At 39.1% G+C, this 16,068-nt stretch overlaps 1 protein-coding gene across 4 annotated transcripts in view; it reads right to left on the minus strand.

The window, feature by feature from the left end:
* Positions 1-15,791, minus strand: part of SLC39A9 (solute carrier family 39 member 9) — a 55,385-nt gene extending 39,594 nt beyond the window's left edge. For 2 of the 4 annotated variants that reach the window (XM_027570214.2, XM_027570210.2), the window contains exon 1: positions 15,000-15,790. In XM_027570214.2, coding sequence (XP_027426015.1) covers positions 15,000-15,095 — 96 coding nt within the window. In that variant the 5' untranslated portion in view covers positions 15,096-15,790. Of the gene's footprint in view, positions 1-14,999 lie in introns of all 4 variants that reach the window. The other 2 variants (XM_027570212.2, XM_027570211.2) reach the window with 2 other exon arrangements.
* Between the last annotated feature and the right edge of the window lie 277 nt (positions 15,792-16,068).

Consider the following 16,068-nt stretch of genomic DNA (forward strand, 5'->3'; position numbering starts at 1 on the left):
GACAGCAACCTGATGAAGTTCAAAAACATTATTCTGATGTTTAAATGAAAGAAGCCTTACACAAAAGAGTTACTTACTGTCTGAGTCCATTTATATGAAGTTTAAAAGCAGTCCAAACTAACCCTTGGCAAGAGAAATCAGAACAGTGGCTGCCTCCAGCAGAAGGGGTTAGTGTGAGAACATAGTGGCAGGAGAGATTAACATTAACTAGAAAATGGCACGAGGTTATTTTTTTTAGGATGATGGAAATGTTCTAAATCTTGACTGGGACATGACGGACAATTGTATACATCTGTTAAAGTTCATCAAACTGCATTAAGATAGGTGCCTTTTACTCTACAAAATTACGTATCTATAAAAAATTACCTGGGTACTAATTTACTCTGCCAGGACCCCTGAAAGGATTCATTTTAGAACTATTCAATTGTAACAAAGCTTCTTCATGGCAGCTCTTTGAAACCAAGCTCAGAGTCTATGTAGAATACTAAAAGGCACTTCCAAAATTTTTTCTTAAACAATTCATCTGTCATTCAGACACTCCTTTAAAATCATTCCTCGCAATTTTATGTCAATGACTGCATGGGAAAACCAGTGGTATTCACAATTCTGGGCCAATCCACAAATTCACTAGGCACTGACCAAGTGCTTTAGAATATTCTACATTGGTGTCACGTGAAGTACTACAGAGACAAGATTTAAAAACGAGGAGCAGAGGTGAGTTCTTGAGGCTTGCATTCTACAATTAAGTTGCAGGTGAAGTAGTACCATGCAAAATAACTGAGGGATACATGCCATCCAGAATAACTTAGACATCTATGGGCATTAAGAAAAAAACTTTCAAATCCATGAAGTAAAAAAATAATTCTCCTAAAATGCTGCCTGATCCAAATTTCTAGAAAGACACAGTAAAAATTATTTTTATTTTATTTTATTTCACTAATCTTCAGATTAACAAGAGGGATACTAGCTACCAAAGTTATCAACACAGAATCCAAGTTTAAGAACTGGAAGAAAATGTAAAAAATGATCTTCTTTCAATATACAGATGAAGAATCAAAGGCCAAAGGTGAGAAATAATTTGCTCAAGATCCCATGGCTAGGCTAGTTAGTGGGAGGGACATGATTAGATTTGACAATGTACTCTGTTGCCCTGTAAATTCCAAGACAATGTTCATCACATGGCACAATACATACAATTCCTTATACAAAATTTACCTCTGAAGAAAGGTAACATTCAATCACACTGCCTCTTTAAATAGTGTGAGCCAGCAGAATCCCTAAACAACATCAAAAGAAAAACCAAAACTATAATTAGTTATAATTGTTCTCTATTGACAGTTTCTAAAGCTCCATGGCAAAGTAGGAGAAGGACAATGTACCAAGCTTTTGCTAAGGTTTTATTTCTTCGATGTAGAAGGCTATTCTTCATTCTGAGATTATGTCCTACCTGTTTTTTTGTCTTAAAACGTCCTTTCTTTTAAAAACTGATGGTGACAATAGTTTTCATTTTTAGTGTCCTTACTTGGCAAAATTAAAAGCAATCTTGTGTCAATTTTCCCTAATTTCAAAAATATTACTGGTCTGTGAAACGCAAAAGCCTGGAAAACCCTGACCTTCAGTGTAAACATGAGATCTGTATTATAATACCATAAACAAATTTTGAAACAAAGAATTTGAGAAAATATAAGAAGAGATCAAAGTAAATGTGAGTAAATCATCTGGTTTTATAAAACCTCCTTGGAGGAAAGACAATGTGAGCTAAAGTCACTGCATTATGTTCTAGTTCCTTTTGAAATTAAGCAAAGCACATTTATTTACCAAATGAGGTTAAACATCCACTGAACACTATGTTTGTCCTTACCCCAAAATTCTAAGTTCTGTGAGGGAAGGGGTTTTCGTTTTTAATTAACTGCTCAACGCTCAGCAGTTTATAGGACAGAAACTGGCATATAACAAATGCTCCCTAAATATTTATTGAAAGGATGAATTAAATGCCTAGTACCATGCAAGGTACTAGGGACTTAGTACCCTGCCCATTTCACTGGCTCTAAAATCAACAGATACACAAATGCAGTGGAATCTCTTTAGGCCTGGGAAATAGGCCTAACATATTCCTTACAAGTGTAACCATATCAAGAATTTTCAGTGGTTAGATGCTTTGGAATTTATGCTTTAGCTCAAGGGGTATTCAAGTACATATAATAAAGAACCATAACGGGATTCCATTAAAGTAAATGTGAAGCAATGCTGTCATTTGTCTCATTAATGCAAATATCTTAAATGACATCTATTTTTTTTCCCAAGGAGCTCAGAATCTTGTTCACTCACTACTTCAACCTTCAACAAGGCAATACAAAGATTATTCATCCTCCATAACTTTTATGGAGCTACGTAAATGTCTACTAACCTTCTCAGGATGACTATACTACAGAGGTAACACTTGTAATGGCAAAAAGAATCAGTTGTCAAAAAGATAAGCATCACTGTCACAGCTTGTGGTTTCCATTTTTATTTTCTAAAAATTTCTTAATTACCTAAATTATTTTAGATGCAATCTGATTTATTTCAAGCACTAGAGATGTGGCTCCATGTTATTTGCATAGCTGTATTTCTTCACACAGCTTCACAACTTGGTATTCAATCTCAAAACTGTGTATATGTCAAAGTTAAAATGCTGACAGGTTCTCTCCTTTGCTTATGGTAGGTCACTAGAAGGATGTATTTGAATGAAGAACTACAAATTCCAAGTGTGGTTCAAGATGAAAATGGAGTACCGAGCAATAGTTTCTGTCAGAGAAATGACATATTTGCTCAAGAGAGGTATGAACTATATGCAATGCCATTGGTTTTACGTTATTTCATTCTATGGTCTCACAGCTGCAACCTGACTGAGCCAAAGGACTGACCAGATGTATTAATTAAAACAGCTTGTATTCAATGCCATTCACTATCAGCGTAAAGCTTTGAAACCAGTTTAATTTTCTTGGCAGACACCAACATAGTTAAATGGTTTTTCTTTCCTTGCTCACAGAAATAATCAATAAATTATTTCATTTGATGAATTATAAGCCAATAATTTAAAAGCTTATAATATTTAAAACAGTTTACTTCAATCCCCCTTGTACCATGCTCATTTTGGTACTGAAAGCATCAACTACAGTTTTCTAAAAAATTAAAGATGGCTCTTTTATTATAAGACTGCTCCCTTCAAAGCTCTAGGCACTAAAGAGATGAAATATCCTAGGGTACAGAGTAACTCTTGTTCAAGCAACAATGGTCATCTCCATCTTCTTAAAACAAACCTACTTCAAGGAGATACTTCCTACTGCAAATTTAACTGCTATATTACCTGCTGTTAATTGTCAGGAATAGGTAATGAAGAAAACTCAAATGTGAACTTTGTTCTTCAAGTCCTGACAACTGAGACAAGCTGCCCAAAAGTTTCCTGCCTCTAAGTTGCAGCAGTGACCGTGAGTAAGTTCAGTGTCCTCCTAAGAAGGGGATACGGCAGACGCTACAATTATCACGCAGGAGCAGGACATCAGCACACTTAGCACAGGGCAAGTCATTATTACTTAGCTCTTAACATCATTAGCAGCACGCAGGAAGGGCTTCTAAGCCCCTCCTTAGCAAGAATAACAAATGAAACCCCAGATACTTGGATAAAAATTCAGCAAACAATCTCCAATAATTTGCCATTTTTCCAGTGGCATATAGGCTTCCCCTTTCCTAATTCATTTGACTTAGAGGTAATAACAAGCAATACTTTATTAATTCCACTTCCTCCAATTTTGGAAAACAAGACTAATTTTTTTTTTTTGAATAAGAGTTTTTTCAAACATAAAAGAACTAAGCCTAATGGAAATCCCATAAGACTGTTCAGTGTGACTACAAAAACAAACACAAAAACCCACTGGGAGAGAACCTGGAAAAACACTGGCAATACATATTATATTATTAATATGTAAGAAGTTTAATTGACCTGAGAAAATTAAAATAATAAAAATACATTTTCCCCGAGGCTCCTGGGAGGCTCACTCAGTTAAGCGTCCAACTCTTGATTTTGGCTCAAGTCATGATCTCAGGGGTGGTGAGATCAAGCCCCACGTGGGACTCATGCAGCGCATGGAGCCTGCCTAAGATTCTCTTTCTCTCCCAGGGCGCCTGGGTGGCTCAGATGGTTAGGCATCTCCCTTCAGCTCAGGTCATGATCTCCAAGTCCTGGAATCAAGCCCCATGTCGGGCTCCCAGCTCAGACAGACTCCTTGAGTCTGCTTCTGCCTCTCCCCCATTTGTGCTCTCTCTCTCAAATGAATAAAATTCTTAAAAAAAAAAAAAAAAAGATTCTCTCTCCCTCTGCCCCTCCCCCTAAAAAATTTTTCCTTTATCAAATTAGCAAAGTTTAAAAACTTAACATTAATAGTATTCGATGTTTGTGAGAATACAATGTCATGTGCATTTGTTGGAAAAAATGCATTCAAAAAAACCCTCAGGGTGCCTGGGTGGCTCAGTCATTAAGCGCCTGCCTTTGGCTCAGGTCATGATCCCAGGGTCCTGGGATCGAGCCCCGCATGGGGCTCCCCGCTCTGCAGAAAGCCTGCTTCTCCCTCTCCGACTCCCTCTGCTTGTGTTCCCTCTCTCACTGTGTCTCTGTCAAAAAATAAATTTAAAAAATCTTTAAAAAAAAACCCTCATAATACCGATTAAGAACCTTCTGAAGAACATTTATGCCCTTTGATCTTGTCATTCTACTCCTAAGGAAATAATCTGAAATATGTTCATAGCATTAGACACAAAAACATTCATTCAACACTATTATCATGGCAAAAATGTGAGAACAAATTTAAATACATAATAAAAGAGTTTCTATGCATAAAACAACTGAGTGTAATGAAAACATTAAAAAATGCCTAGAACACATTTTTAGCAATAAAAGAAAATGCTTATGTTATACTACCAGGTAAAAGAACGGAGAATGTAAAATTATATATGAAGCACATAATTAACCACGTTAAAAATGCAGACAAATAGAAAAAAAAGAATGGAAAGAAATAAAAAATGTTACTAGCAATTGTCACTGGACAGTGGGATAATAGATGATATTATTTTCCTTTTACAGATTATCGTATTTTCTAAATTTTCACAAAGAGCCTCTATTATACAGCCAAGCTTTTTTTTTTTTTTAAAGATTTTATTTATTTGACAGAGAGAGACACAGTGAGAGAGGGAACACAAGCAGGGAGAGTGGGAGGGGGAGAAGCAGGCCTCCCGCAGAGCAGGGAGCCCGATGCGGGGCTTGATCCCAGGACCCTGTGATCATGACCCGAGCCGAAGGCAGACGCCTAACGACTGAGCCACCCAGGCACCCCACAGCCAAGCTCTAAAAAAAAAAAAAAAAAAATTTGTTCATTTATTTAGAGGCTATATAAATAACAGCTTTGAACTTAGTAAACTCAGTTTGAGCTTAGTTTCCTCATCTATAAACAGGACAAGAATTCTTCCCTCTCAACGTTACTGTTAAAATCAACACAAAACTTGACACATAAATTAACACTATAGCTATTATTACTCTTAATTATTGTACTGTGGTCGGATTAGAGCGCACAATGCCCTTAATAATGTATACCTGGAGATGTTTTCCTCTTTATTAAGTGGTTCTAAACAACTGCACTTTGACGTTCTGTAATAATCTGAAATGTTTTCCAGTCTCCCCTTCTTGTCATGTTGTGATGTATTTCCTCTACTTGCTTCCCCCACTCCTTCTAGTTTGCTGTTTCTAGTTTTCAAAGAGCTTAGAAATCAGTCCAGCCCAGAGGTTACAGACTGGCAACTCATAAACACGGGTTGCTTGGCCCACAGAGTGATGTAACAATACTTGATTTAATAGCCAAAATGTAAAATTCAAAACATTTCACGTAAAAACCCTGATTTCCAGCTTCTGAAAAGTAGGATGATTTGGCCACACCAAGACTGAGGTTGTCCAATGACACACATTGTTCAGATGACCACAGTTCTCACCACTCCCTCATGACTCCCAGGCAATGACACTCAAGGTCAGCTACCACATATCGTGGCACTTGAACTGTTTTATCTTACTCCAGGCCTGATTCACTGTTCAACCTTAGCGGTTATTGACTTTTATGACCCATTACCTAGTTGTATTAGGGTCCAATCAAGAAAGAGAAATCATAATTTGAACAGAGGAAGTTTAAAACAGGGGACAGAACTCTAAAGAATGTAAGAATAGCAGATAAAAGGAGTGCCTACTATAGGACTGAGGTAAGAGTGGTCAAAGAAGAGGTCCCAAGTGGGCGGAGACCCACACCCTGCTAGAAAGGGCACGGCTGGGGCTCAAGGAAGAGCAGTAAAAGATTCTGGGACAAATTCTGATGTGTGTGTGTTGAGGGGGTCCCCACACCAAGCAATGCTGGGACACCAGCTGGGTGTACCACAAACCAACTTAATTCTAACACTACCTGCGTGGAGACATCAGATCCCACAGGTTAAGCGTTCAGTCCTATAAGACCGCACCCCACCTTCACGAAAGAGAACATCAACTGCCTCCATTTTGACCTCAACCTTTCTAACTGATCAAGTTCTTCTTTCCAGAACTCTTAACTGTGGCAAAAGACCCTGCAGGCAAAGCATCCCCTGGTGGGAACCAAAACTACCCCCTCGAACAATAAGGGCTGCCCTGAGACAGCAAGACCCTGTATAACTGACTCCAAGGCCATGACTGTCTACTGCCCACCTGCACATACCCACTGAGCTTTGTCCCACATTTTCCTTATCTAAACCTGGAAGTATTTGCAGCACTTTGGAGACTGTCTTTGAGGTGCTAGTCTGCTGTCTTCCCGGTGTTGGCCTCACTGACATAAACTCCTTTCACCATCACTCATCTCTCTGCCTTCGGATTTTGTCAGCAGCAAGTGGCCAAACCTGGTGTGTCTGGGACCCCCTGGAGCCGGGTGCTCTCGTGCCCCTGCGCCCTGGCTACATTCAACACCAGTCCAAGTCCAGGCTGTCACCTATGTTTCTGACTGACCTCCTCTCCTCGGGTTTGATTAATCTGCTACAGTGGATCACAGAACTCAAACATTTTACTTATTAGATTAATTGGTTTATTATAAAAAAGATACAAGCCAGATGGAAGAGACACACAAGGCCAGGTATGGGGAAAGGGCGCAGAGCTTCCAAGCCCTCTCCAGGTGTAAAACTCTCCCAGCACCTCCATGTGTTCATCAACCTAGCAGCTCTCTGATCCCTGTCTTTCTGGGTTTTTATGAAGGCTTCATTACACAGGCAAGATTGAGTAAATCATTGGCATTGGCAATTGATTTAACTTCCGGCCCCTCTCCCTTCCAGGTTGGGAATGACAGTTCCAACCTTCCAATCACATGGTTGGTTCTCCTGGCAACCGGCCTCCAACCTTCGATTACCTAGGGGGCATTCTAAAAATCATTTCATTCACATGGCAAAAGATACCTTTATGGCTCTCATCACTTTGGAAATTCCAAGGGTTTTAGGACCTCTGTGGCAAAAATAGGAAGACCAACTCTTTATTGATTATAAAGCACAATATTAGAGGCAGAGAAGCTTCTGTGGCGCCACATTGGTGGAACTTGCTGGAAATCTGCACTCTTGGCTGTTGGAGAAAGCTGTTCATGCGAAAGTGTCTTTTTTTTTTTTTTAAAGATTTCATTTATTTGACAGAGAGATAGAGAGTGAGCACAAGTAGGCAGAGAGGCAGGCAGAGGGAGAGGGAGAAGCAGACTCTCCACTGAGCAGGGAACCCGACGCGGGGCTCCATCCCAGGACCCTGGGATCATGACCTGAGCCAAAGGCAGCTGCTTAACCAACTGAGCCACCCAGGCACCCCATGGGAAAGTGTCTTACTGGAGAGACTCTCCTTTCCTGTAAAACTACCCAAGGCAGGGTGGTGCCAGTGAGAACTACTGACTGCTGGGTGCTGGAGAAGTATGTGTTCAGCAGGAGTCTACAGCTTGAAAACCTGCCTGCAGTGCCGGAGCTGGGCCCTGGAGGGAGAAGCCAAGCTGGAGGCCAGAGAAGCCAAACGTGTATGCTGCAGGAGCCTGCACTGGGGAAGCTGGGCACCGGGGAGGCTGGCTGCCTGTGCCATAAGAATGGTTGCCAGAGTAGTTGCCTAGAAGCAAGCACGGACCAAGAAGGAAAAACCCTTCCTCCTTCTCGCCAGTATTCTCTACTGGGCCAGCTGGCAAAGGAAAAAATACTTAAAGGGCCCATATCCATTTCTGCAGAGTAGTCAATGAAGAGAAAATTTGGAGCTGAGAGGCAATACATTGATAACTGGCACACTAACCTACTAGAATTACAAAAAAAGATACACAGAAGCCAAGTGACAGCCAAGAACAGAAGAGAGCGAGTAAAATGCTTGCTCTTCAGGCTACCTATTTAGCTACTCACAGACTTCTGGTGCTGTAGATTAATGAAGTTTCTGGATGGACAAGTTCTACACAAAAGAGGTGCTACCAATATTCTCCTTCATCTCTATTATAATAACTAATATTTATTAAGTACTTACTATGCCAAGCATGTTCTATTATATCACCTCATATATATCAATTCATTTAATCCTCACAACAATCCTATGAGATAGATACTTCTATTATCTTCACTTTACAAAAGTTCAAGTAATTTGTCCAGGTTCACAACAGGCAGGCAAATGGCAGAGCCACAATCTGAATCTACATAATTTAGCTCCAGAATCTATGCTCTTCTTTTTTCTATATTTAAATTCAATTTCGTTAACACATAGTGTATTATTAGTTTCAGGGGTAGAATTTAGTGATTCATCAGATGCATATAACACCCAGTGCTCATGACATCATGTGCCCTCGTTAATGCCCATCACCCAATTACCCCTTCTCCCCACCTACCTCCCCTCCAGCAACTCTCAGTTTCCTAGAGTTCAGTGCCTCTTACAGTTTGCCTCCCTATTTTCATCTTATTTTTCCTTCTCTTCCCCTATATTCATGTTTTGTTTCTCAAATTCCACATGAGTGAAATCATACGGTATTTGTCTTTCTCTGACTGACTTATTTTTCTTAGCATAATACCCTCTAGGTTCATCCCAGAATCTATACTCTTAAACGCAATGCTAAACTGCTTCACTACAAAATCCATTTCATTGTTTCATTTTTTGCTTTTAGCACCCGTCTTGTTTCCCCAATTTGCCTTTGTCAAATGCAAGAAGAATTAATGAAGGAAATATACAAGGTACAGAAGCCAGGGTATAATTTTTTGGTTACTAGAAGACCAACCCCCAGAGAAATATAGGGCTTGCAATAGATAGTCTGATGTACTTATCTAGTAGTTAACCCCAAGACGTTATCACTTAAAAATCCATACAATGGGGCAGAAGAATTTCCAGAGCAACCGATACCTATTCCTATTCTATTTTACTCTATTTTATTTCAATAAAATTTCATTCAATATTAGTATTTGAGGAGGATTGAGACTTCTAGAATTCTGTTGTAGGTTTTAAGAAATGCCTGTACTTACACTTAGCATTACTATTTGTTACCTGGAATTCCAAACTGAGCTATAGAGGATCTTAAACCTTGTTATCATTCAACAAAGTTGCACTTCTTCTACAACTAAAGGAAAGGTTAAGACTGTCACATACAGGGGCGCCTGGGTGGCTCAGTCGTTAAGCATCTGCCTTCGGCTCAGGTCATGATCCCAGGGTCCTGGGATCAAGCCCCGCATCGGGCTCTCTGCTCGGCGGGAGGCCTGCTTCTCCCTCTCCCACTCCCCCTGCTTGTGTTCCTTCTCTCGCTGTGTCTCTCTCTGTCAAATAAATAAAATCTTAAAAAAAAAAAAAAAAGACTGTCACATACAGAAGCATTCCAGAATCCATTTCAGGTCTTCTTCCCTCAAAAAGGATGTGAATTCTTGAATATCACAATTTAGAACTGTCTTGACTATAAAGACATCAAGTACGAACTGCTTCAGATTCTAACTTGGCAGGTGTCAATTTAAAGGGCATCTAAGACATATTCCACTCTTTCTTACAGCTTTCAGTGCTATTTGAAGATGGTTTACCTCTGTAGTTTCAATTCTGCTACACTGACAAAACACAAGATAGCAGATATACTGTGGAAGGGAGAACGTCAGTGATTAAAGATATTTCTAATTTGGAGAGCTAATGGAGATAATGTTAGTGGTATTAAGACATTCCTAATTTGGGGAGCTAAGGTGCCAATTTAGATCCATGGTATTTTCATTCCTTCTTTACAGTGTTCATCAGAAAAAGAAATATCATCTAACAGTCAAGTGCTTTCGATTGGTAATCAAACTGACTTAGTTTCAAATCCCATCTCTGCCAGTGTCTACCATACTCTCTGAGCCGGAGTATGCGCATCTGAAAAGTGAGGTTTAACAGTATCTACCTCACAGTCTCCTCCTGAAGATTTAATAAGACAATGCGCATCAGTGCCTGGCACTACACAGAAGGAGATCAATAAGTTACCTATTATTAATATTATTAAGCAGATAAATTTCAATAACACTTATCCATAGAATATCCTAGGGAAAAGAAAGTTTTTCAGGAAAATATTCAATCAGATTTTATCTAGATTTTATTTGATCCAAATACTTTTATCAAGCAAAGATACTTATGAAACAATAACCTTAAAAGATAATAATCTGAGGAAAGGCAAAATTACTGATTGCTTTCCAGACACGGGTAAATTAGAATGCAAAGTGTAAAATGTTTTAATTTAGAAATGAAATTCCAAACAGACATAACTTTAACATCTATTGCATTATCTGAAGAGAATAAAACATTAACATACCAGACAATGCAAAAGCCCTGAAAAATGCAACTTTGTCACATCTATTTCAAAAAGAACCAATTGTAGGAGAAGAGCATACTGGCCGAACAAATTTGTTCTTCAGACACAAATGTTTGATTTGTTGGTAACTCAAAGCCCCAAAGATATCTATTATTGAATGAGTCAGTTATTACAGTTAGACACAAAACTTTTTAACACATGAAAAACAAGACTTAAAATGAAAATTGATGAAGAAAAGAAAGAATACTAAGAAATACTAAGAAAATACTATACTAAGTATACTAAGAAAATACTAAGAAATACTAAGAAAATACTAAGAAAAATACTATAAGGCAGGGAGACTAGAGGAGAAGGCTTGGTTTCTCCAAATGGAACATTCACAGTGAACAGGAATGCCAACCGCCAAACAAGACCTTTTAGATCCAAAACAAATTGCTGAGAAGTTTCCGGTAACTAGAGAGGGAGATGGAGGAGTTTACCCATTATTAGAATTGTGTTCCAAAATAAAGGCTTAAAAATTATAATTTTGAACAAAGTTCTAAAAATGAAAACCTTAAAGTTTTCATAATCATTAAGAACAATCCTCCACATTTTCTAAATTTCTTATTATGTTCTAGAATAGTCTTGTGCTCATATTAATTCATTACATCCTCAAAACAATCCTATAAGGTCATTTAATAGAAGAGATTTTGATGCTAAATAGCTTGCTCAAATAGTGACACTGATTTTGAACCAGACAGTTCCTGGGAAATTAGTGCATTACTAGTATCTTGAATTCTTTATTGAAGTAAGAGCAGCACTACTGTCATCTGCATACCTATGGGTCCATACTATTTTAACACATGAAGAATGTGGCATTATAATCCAAACTGGTCTGCAACAAGGAAAGTATGAAACTGAGACAAAGCCTTCAAAAAATTTTACAGAATATGAATATTACAATTATAGAAGTAACAGACATAGAGGAGTATGTCTATTGAATATAATAACACTACATTTGGGCTTATATTTTGTATGTCTTTTTTTCCATTTCATTTTCTTAGTATTTTTTATAAATATATTCATCTTCAGTGGAATGGAAATTAAACAAAAACAAGAACTAGTCATTTACCAGATAGTTGGAGTAGCACTGCCCTAGAGCTCTGGCACAAACAGCTTGCTCTCTGTTACCAGCTCTGTGGCAAAGTGGAGCTATGCTCAGGTAAGTGACAATCCTCAGATAATCAATGTAAAACCACTTTGGTCATGGTTTACATTTTAACATCACTCATCAATCAGAGCTCTCGCTAAGTGGGGTTAATTCTAGGTAAGTTGTAGGCTCTCAACCTACTTATGTAGCTTTTTCCTTTAGAATCAAAGACAGCTGCTCATTACCAACTGAATCTAACATCATAGGATAGTGCTAAACTAGTGGTTCCAACTCTTTTACCACATGGGACTTCCTTTGTGTAAGGTATGCTTTGGTCTCCTTTCCAAGTTTAGTCTTCCTCATTCCTATATGCTGAAGAAGAGAGCATCTTGATTATCAGTTACTCATAAGTGCTTTCAAGAATCAGAGATTTCTTTTCCTTTGTTTTAGAAATCATTTAGGCATAAAAGTAAAGTCGCCCGGTCAAAAAGCAAGGAAGAAGTTACAAAAGCATCAAGAAAGTTGGTCTGGGAGCAAGGAATGTTGAAGAAAGTGACAGAGAGATCAATGTCACATAAACCTCTTGATGGTCAGATATAGCAGGTAGGCACCAACTGCTAAAGCAATTTTCAGGTTACTTAATTTTAACTCATTTCTAAATACTAATCCTGCCATAATTAATGGTTTTTTGAACTTCTATTCCTACTCTGAGAAATTCTGAGGAAAAAAAAGTATTGAGTGACAAAACAGCAGGTAGATTAAGAACATGAATAAACAGCATATCTTTTCATATACATGAAAGTGAACTGCAAAATAAATTAGATTTATTGGTCTTTTTATTTACAATACCACTAGTCCCTAAGAAAAGCCAGATTTCCTTAAAAAGTAGTTCAGTGGGGCGCCTGGGTGGCTCAGTCGTTAAGCAACTGTCTTCGGCTCAGGTCATGATCCCGGAGTCCTGGGATCGAGTCCCACATCGGGCTCCCTGCTTGGCGGGAAGGCTGCTTCTCCCTCTCCCGCTCCCCCTGCTTGTGTTCCCTCTCTGTCAAATAAATAAATAAAATCTTAAAAAAAAAAAAAAGTGATACCATGATATTCACCTTTGTATAAAAAAAAAAGTAGTTTAGCCAACTGTGCTTCCCAGCCCCCATGAATGAAGTTTCTTTTTACAAATTTATCTCACTAGTTTCATGATACATCAATTTACAATAGTATAATCTGTCTAGAAAAAATGTTTAATTTCTAGAAGACAGAAAACATCGGTTGAATTCTAAAATGTCTAAGTTATATATAACTCATTTTTATTCCAACAGCTCAAAATGCACTGTTCCAGCTGTAATAAACAGGTATTCTGAATGTGATTTATAGCATTTTAAGGGATACAGCTGGAAAAGACCACTTGACCATCAATTCAGACAGCCCTGACATGTCATACTGTTATCTTTATTAATGCCTTGGTTAATTACACCACGCACGTACACATTTGCTCTCAGTGAAAAAGAATATAGCAGATACTTGCATATTACAAAAATCACTCAAGATAGTTCAAGAAAATACTGAAATTGGAAAAGCTCTAAGCATTTTTTTTAAGATTTTATTTATTTATTTGACAGAGAGAGACACAGCGAGAGAGGGACCACGAGCAAGGGAAGTGGGAGAGGGAGAAGCAGGCTTCCCCCTGAGCAGGGAGCCTGATGTGGGGCTTGATCCCAGGACCCTGGGATCATGACCTGAGCCGAAGGCAGGTGCTTAACGACTGAGCCACCCAGATGCCCCAGTTCTAAGCATTTTATAGAAATAAAAAGTTTTGTTGATTTCTTATTTGAATTATAATTTCTGATAAATGTTCCCTTAACCAGTTTTTAAATATACAAAGCAACTTAACTTCTCACAAATGTCAGCCTTAATAAGGACAATTAAATTCTAATGCAGTTATAAGAAAATACGGTTCATGTCAGAATAAAGCAGGCTCACAAAGTACTGGACAGGTGGCCCAAATAAGTGAGGTAGGCTTCACAGTCGAGGACTGTGACAATCTACGGCTAGTCAGCTCTAGCCAACTATTGCCTTGAGAAAATACAGACAAAAATGAATAACAATAATAAAAATACTCTGCTATCTAACAAAGTAAGTCTGTGGGCTAGTTTTGGTATGACTACCAGTTTGCTCTTTCACGAAGCTCTTTCAGGACTGGCAGTGAAACTGGGCCTATTTTACTGCTGAACCCCAAGATACTCATGAAATCCTGTTCCCTCCAAGTGTAGTATTTTTCTCCCTAAATCTTTTGAGCACTGTGCATGCTGTGAACTCTTTATGAAGAACTTACCTGCATTTTCACTGATCAATGCTTTCATCCCCTAGTTAATGTTTGTTCAAGCAATAACAAATGAACAAACTAAATGTCAAAACATATTAACAAAAAATTCATTTCTAAGCAAAGATTTGAAACAACTTCAAATATCCATTCCAATGCCCTTTAAAAGAAAATGTGAGTTAAGAACAATCTAATTCAGTTTTTTTCTTATTTTCATTCTAATACAAAAAATTCAAATCACCAGAAAACTTTTTTGGATTCTAATCCAAAAAACTACCTTTCCCCCCAAAAAAACTATGTTTCATTTTCTCAAAAAGAGGAGTTATCATGATTTCTATGCATATGGACAAATAATATTCTCCATTTATGTTTCTTGATAGCAATCTGGAACCTCGATTCCTTGGAACCTCTGGGAATCAAAAGAATGTTATGGTGTCTCTTTCCAGGAAAAAGCACAGAGCCTTAAATTTTTGTGTGCAATTTCACAAGGTTCAGAGTACCCCAGGATCTTCAGTGTATCCACCCACACCAAATTAAGGACTCTAGTGCTTAAAAAGGGGTTCGTTTCTATTATGAAATGCCATACATCTTTTTAAGATAGCCTTCCTTAGTAAGACCTTTAGCTCGGAGATTAATTGGGGAAGGAGCTTCCCTTTACAACTGTCACTACTTCCTAGCAGCCATCCTGACAGCTGACAGAAAATTGAGAACTTCTTACCTCAGAGAAATTAACAGCCAAGGGAACGATTCCAGCCACGTAACATCCCACCAACATAGCCAGAGACAGCAGACTAATGGAGATGAAATCATCCATTCTGTCCTCCTTTATTTACCCACCGCCAGCAGACTACAAATTTTCAGTGGCTTGAAAGGGTCCTTAGGTTCTTAAACGCGTGTGGTGTTCCCAAGAGAACAAGTGGACTTTCCAGCTCTTTCGTCCTCCCCACCAGCAGATGTGTTCACGAAACCCTTCTCCGGAACGCACTTGGAAACAGCCCCTTTTTTCTGATATTAGCACCAGAGAGAACTTTCAGCAATCTCAAGTCCCGGCCCCTGCGTTTTCAGATGTCAGTCACTGGATTCCCTACGGTTAACAGTTAAAGGTATGCGAAAGAGCGATTTCTTCAATGGTCGGAATGGTGGCACAATGGGCCCACTCCCTCCACAGACAATGTCCCAGGTGGCAGCAGGAAAAGGAGGAAAACCCAAGCAAACTTGTTCTTTCTCCCGGCGCCCCTATGTCCCTGGGGCAGTCCCCCCCAGGCTGGGACCAGCCCACCAGTCCCAACAAACTCTCCTCCGAGTCTAAAATGGGGAAAGAGTCCTGCAGGTCTCTAACGATGGGCTCAGGGGTTCAGCAGCGAAGCTGATACAAAGCTGTCTCTGCCCTATACCCGATGCTGCCCATATTACTCCACTCCGCGGGGCCTTGACCCGGAGCCACCGATACTAGAGCTGCCATGGCCGCCAAGTGGCACCTCTTCATTACATCCACTTCCGGATTGCTTCACCGCCCCCGCCTTTAGAAGAATACTTCCGGGTTACAACCGACCTATGGCCCGGGAGTCTTATGCGACCGCCATTTTTGAGTAGGGCTAATGAAAGATGTCTGGTGTCAGAGTCTATATCTTTGTTCACTCTAGCCGTACGTCTAATAACGAGAGTAAAGAAGAGAGTGTCTTGAGAAGAAATGATATTTTTCCAGTTCCGCAGCAATTCCCTTTGTATGTCGTCGCCCTTATCCAAGATGGCTGAGACAGAATCAGTATCCGCTCTAGCTGCCGGAA

The sequence above is a fragment of the Zalophus californianus genome, chromosome 6 (genome assembly GCF_009762305.2).
Source record: "Zalophus californianus isolate mZalCal1 chromosome 6, mZalCal1.pri.v2, whole genome shotgun sequence".
NCBI classification, from domain to species: domain Eukaryota; kingdom Metazoa; phylum Chordata; class Mammalia; order Carnivora; family Otariidae; genus Zalophus; species Zalophus californianus.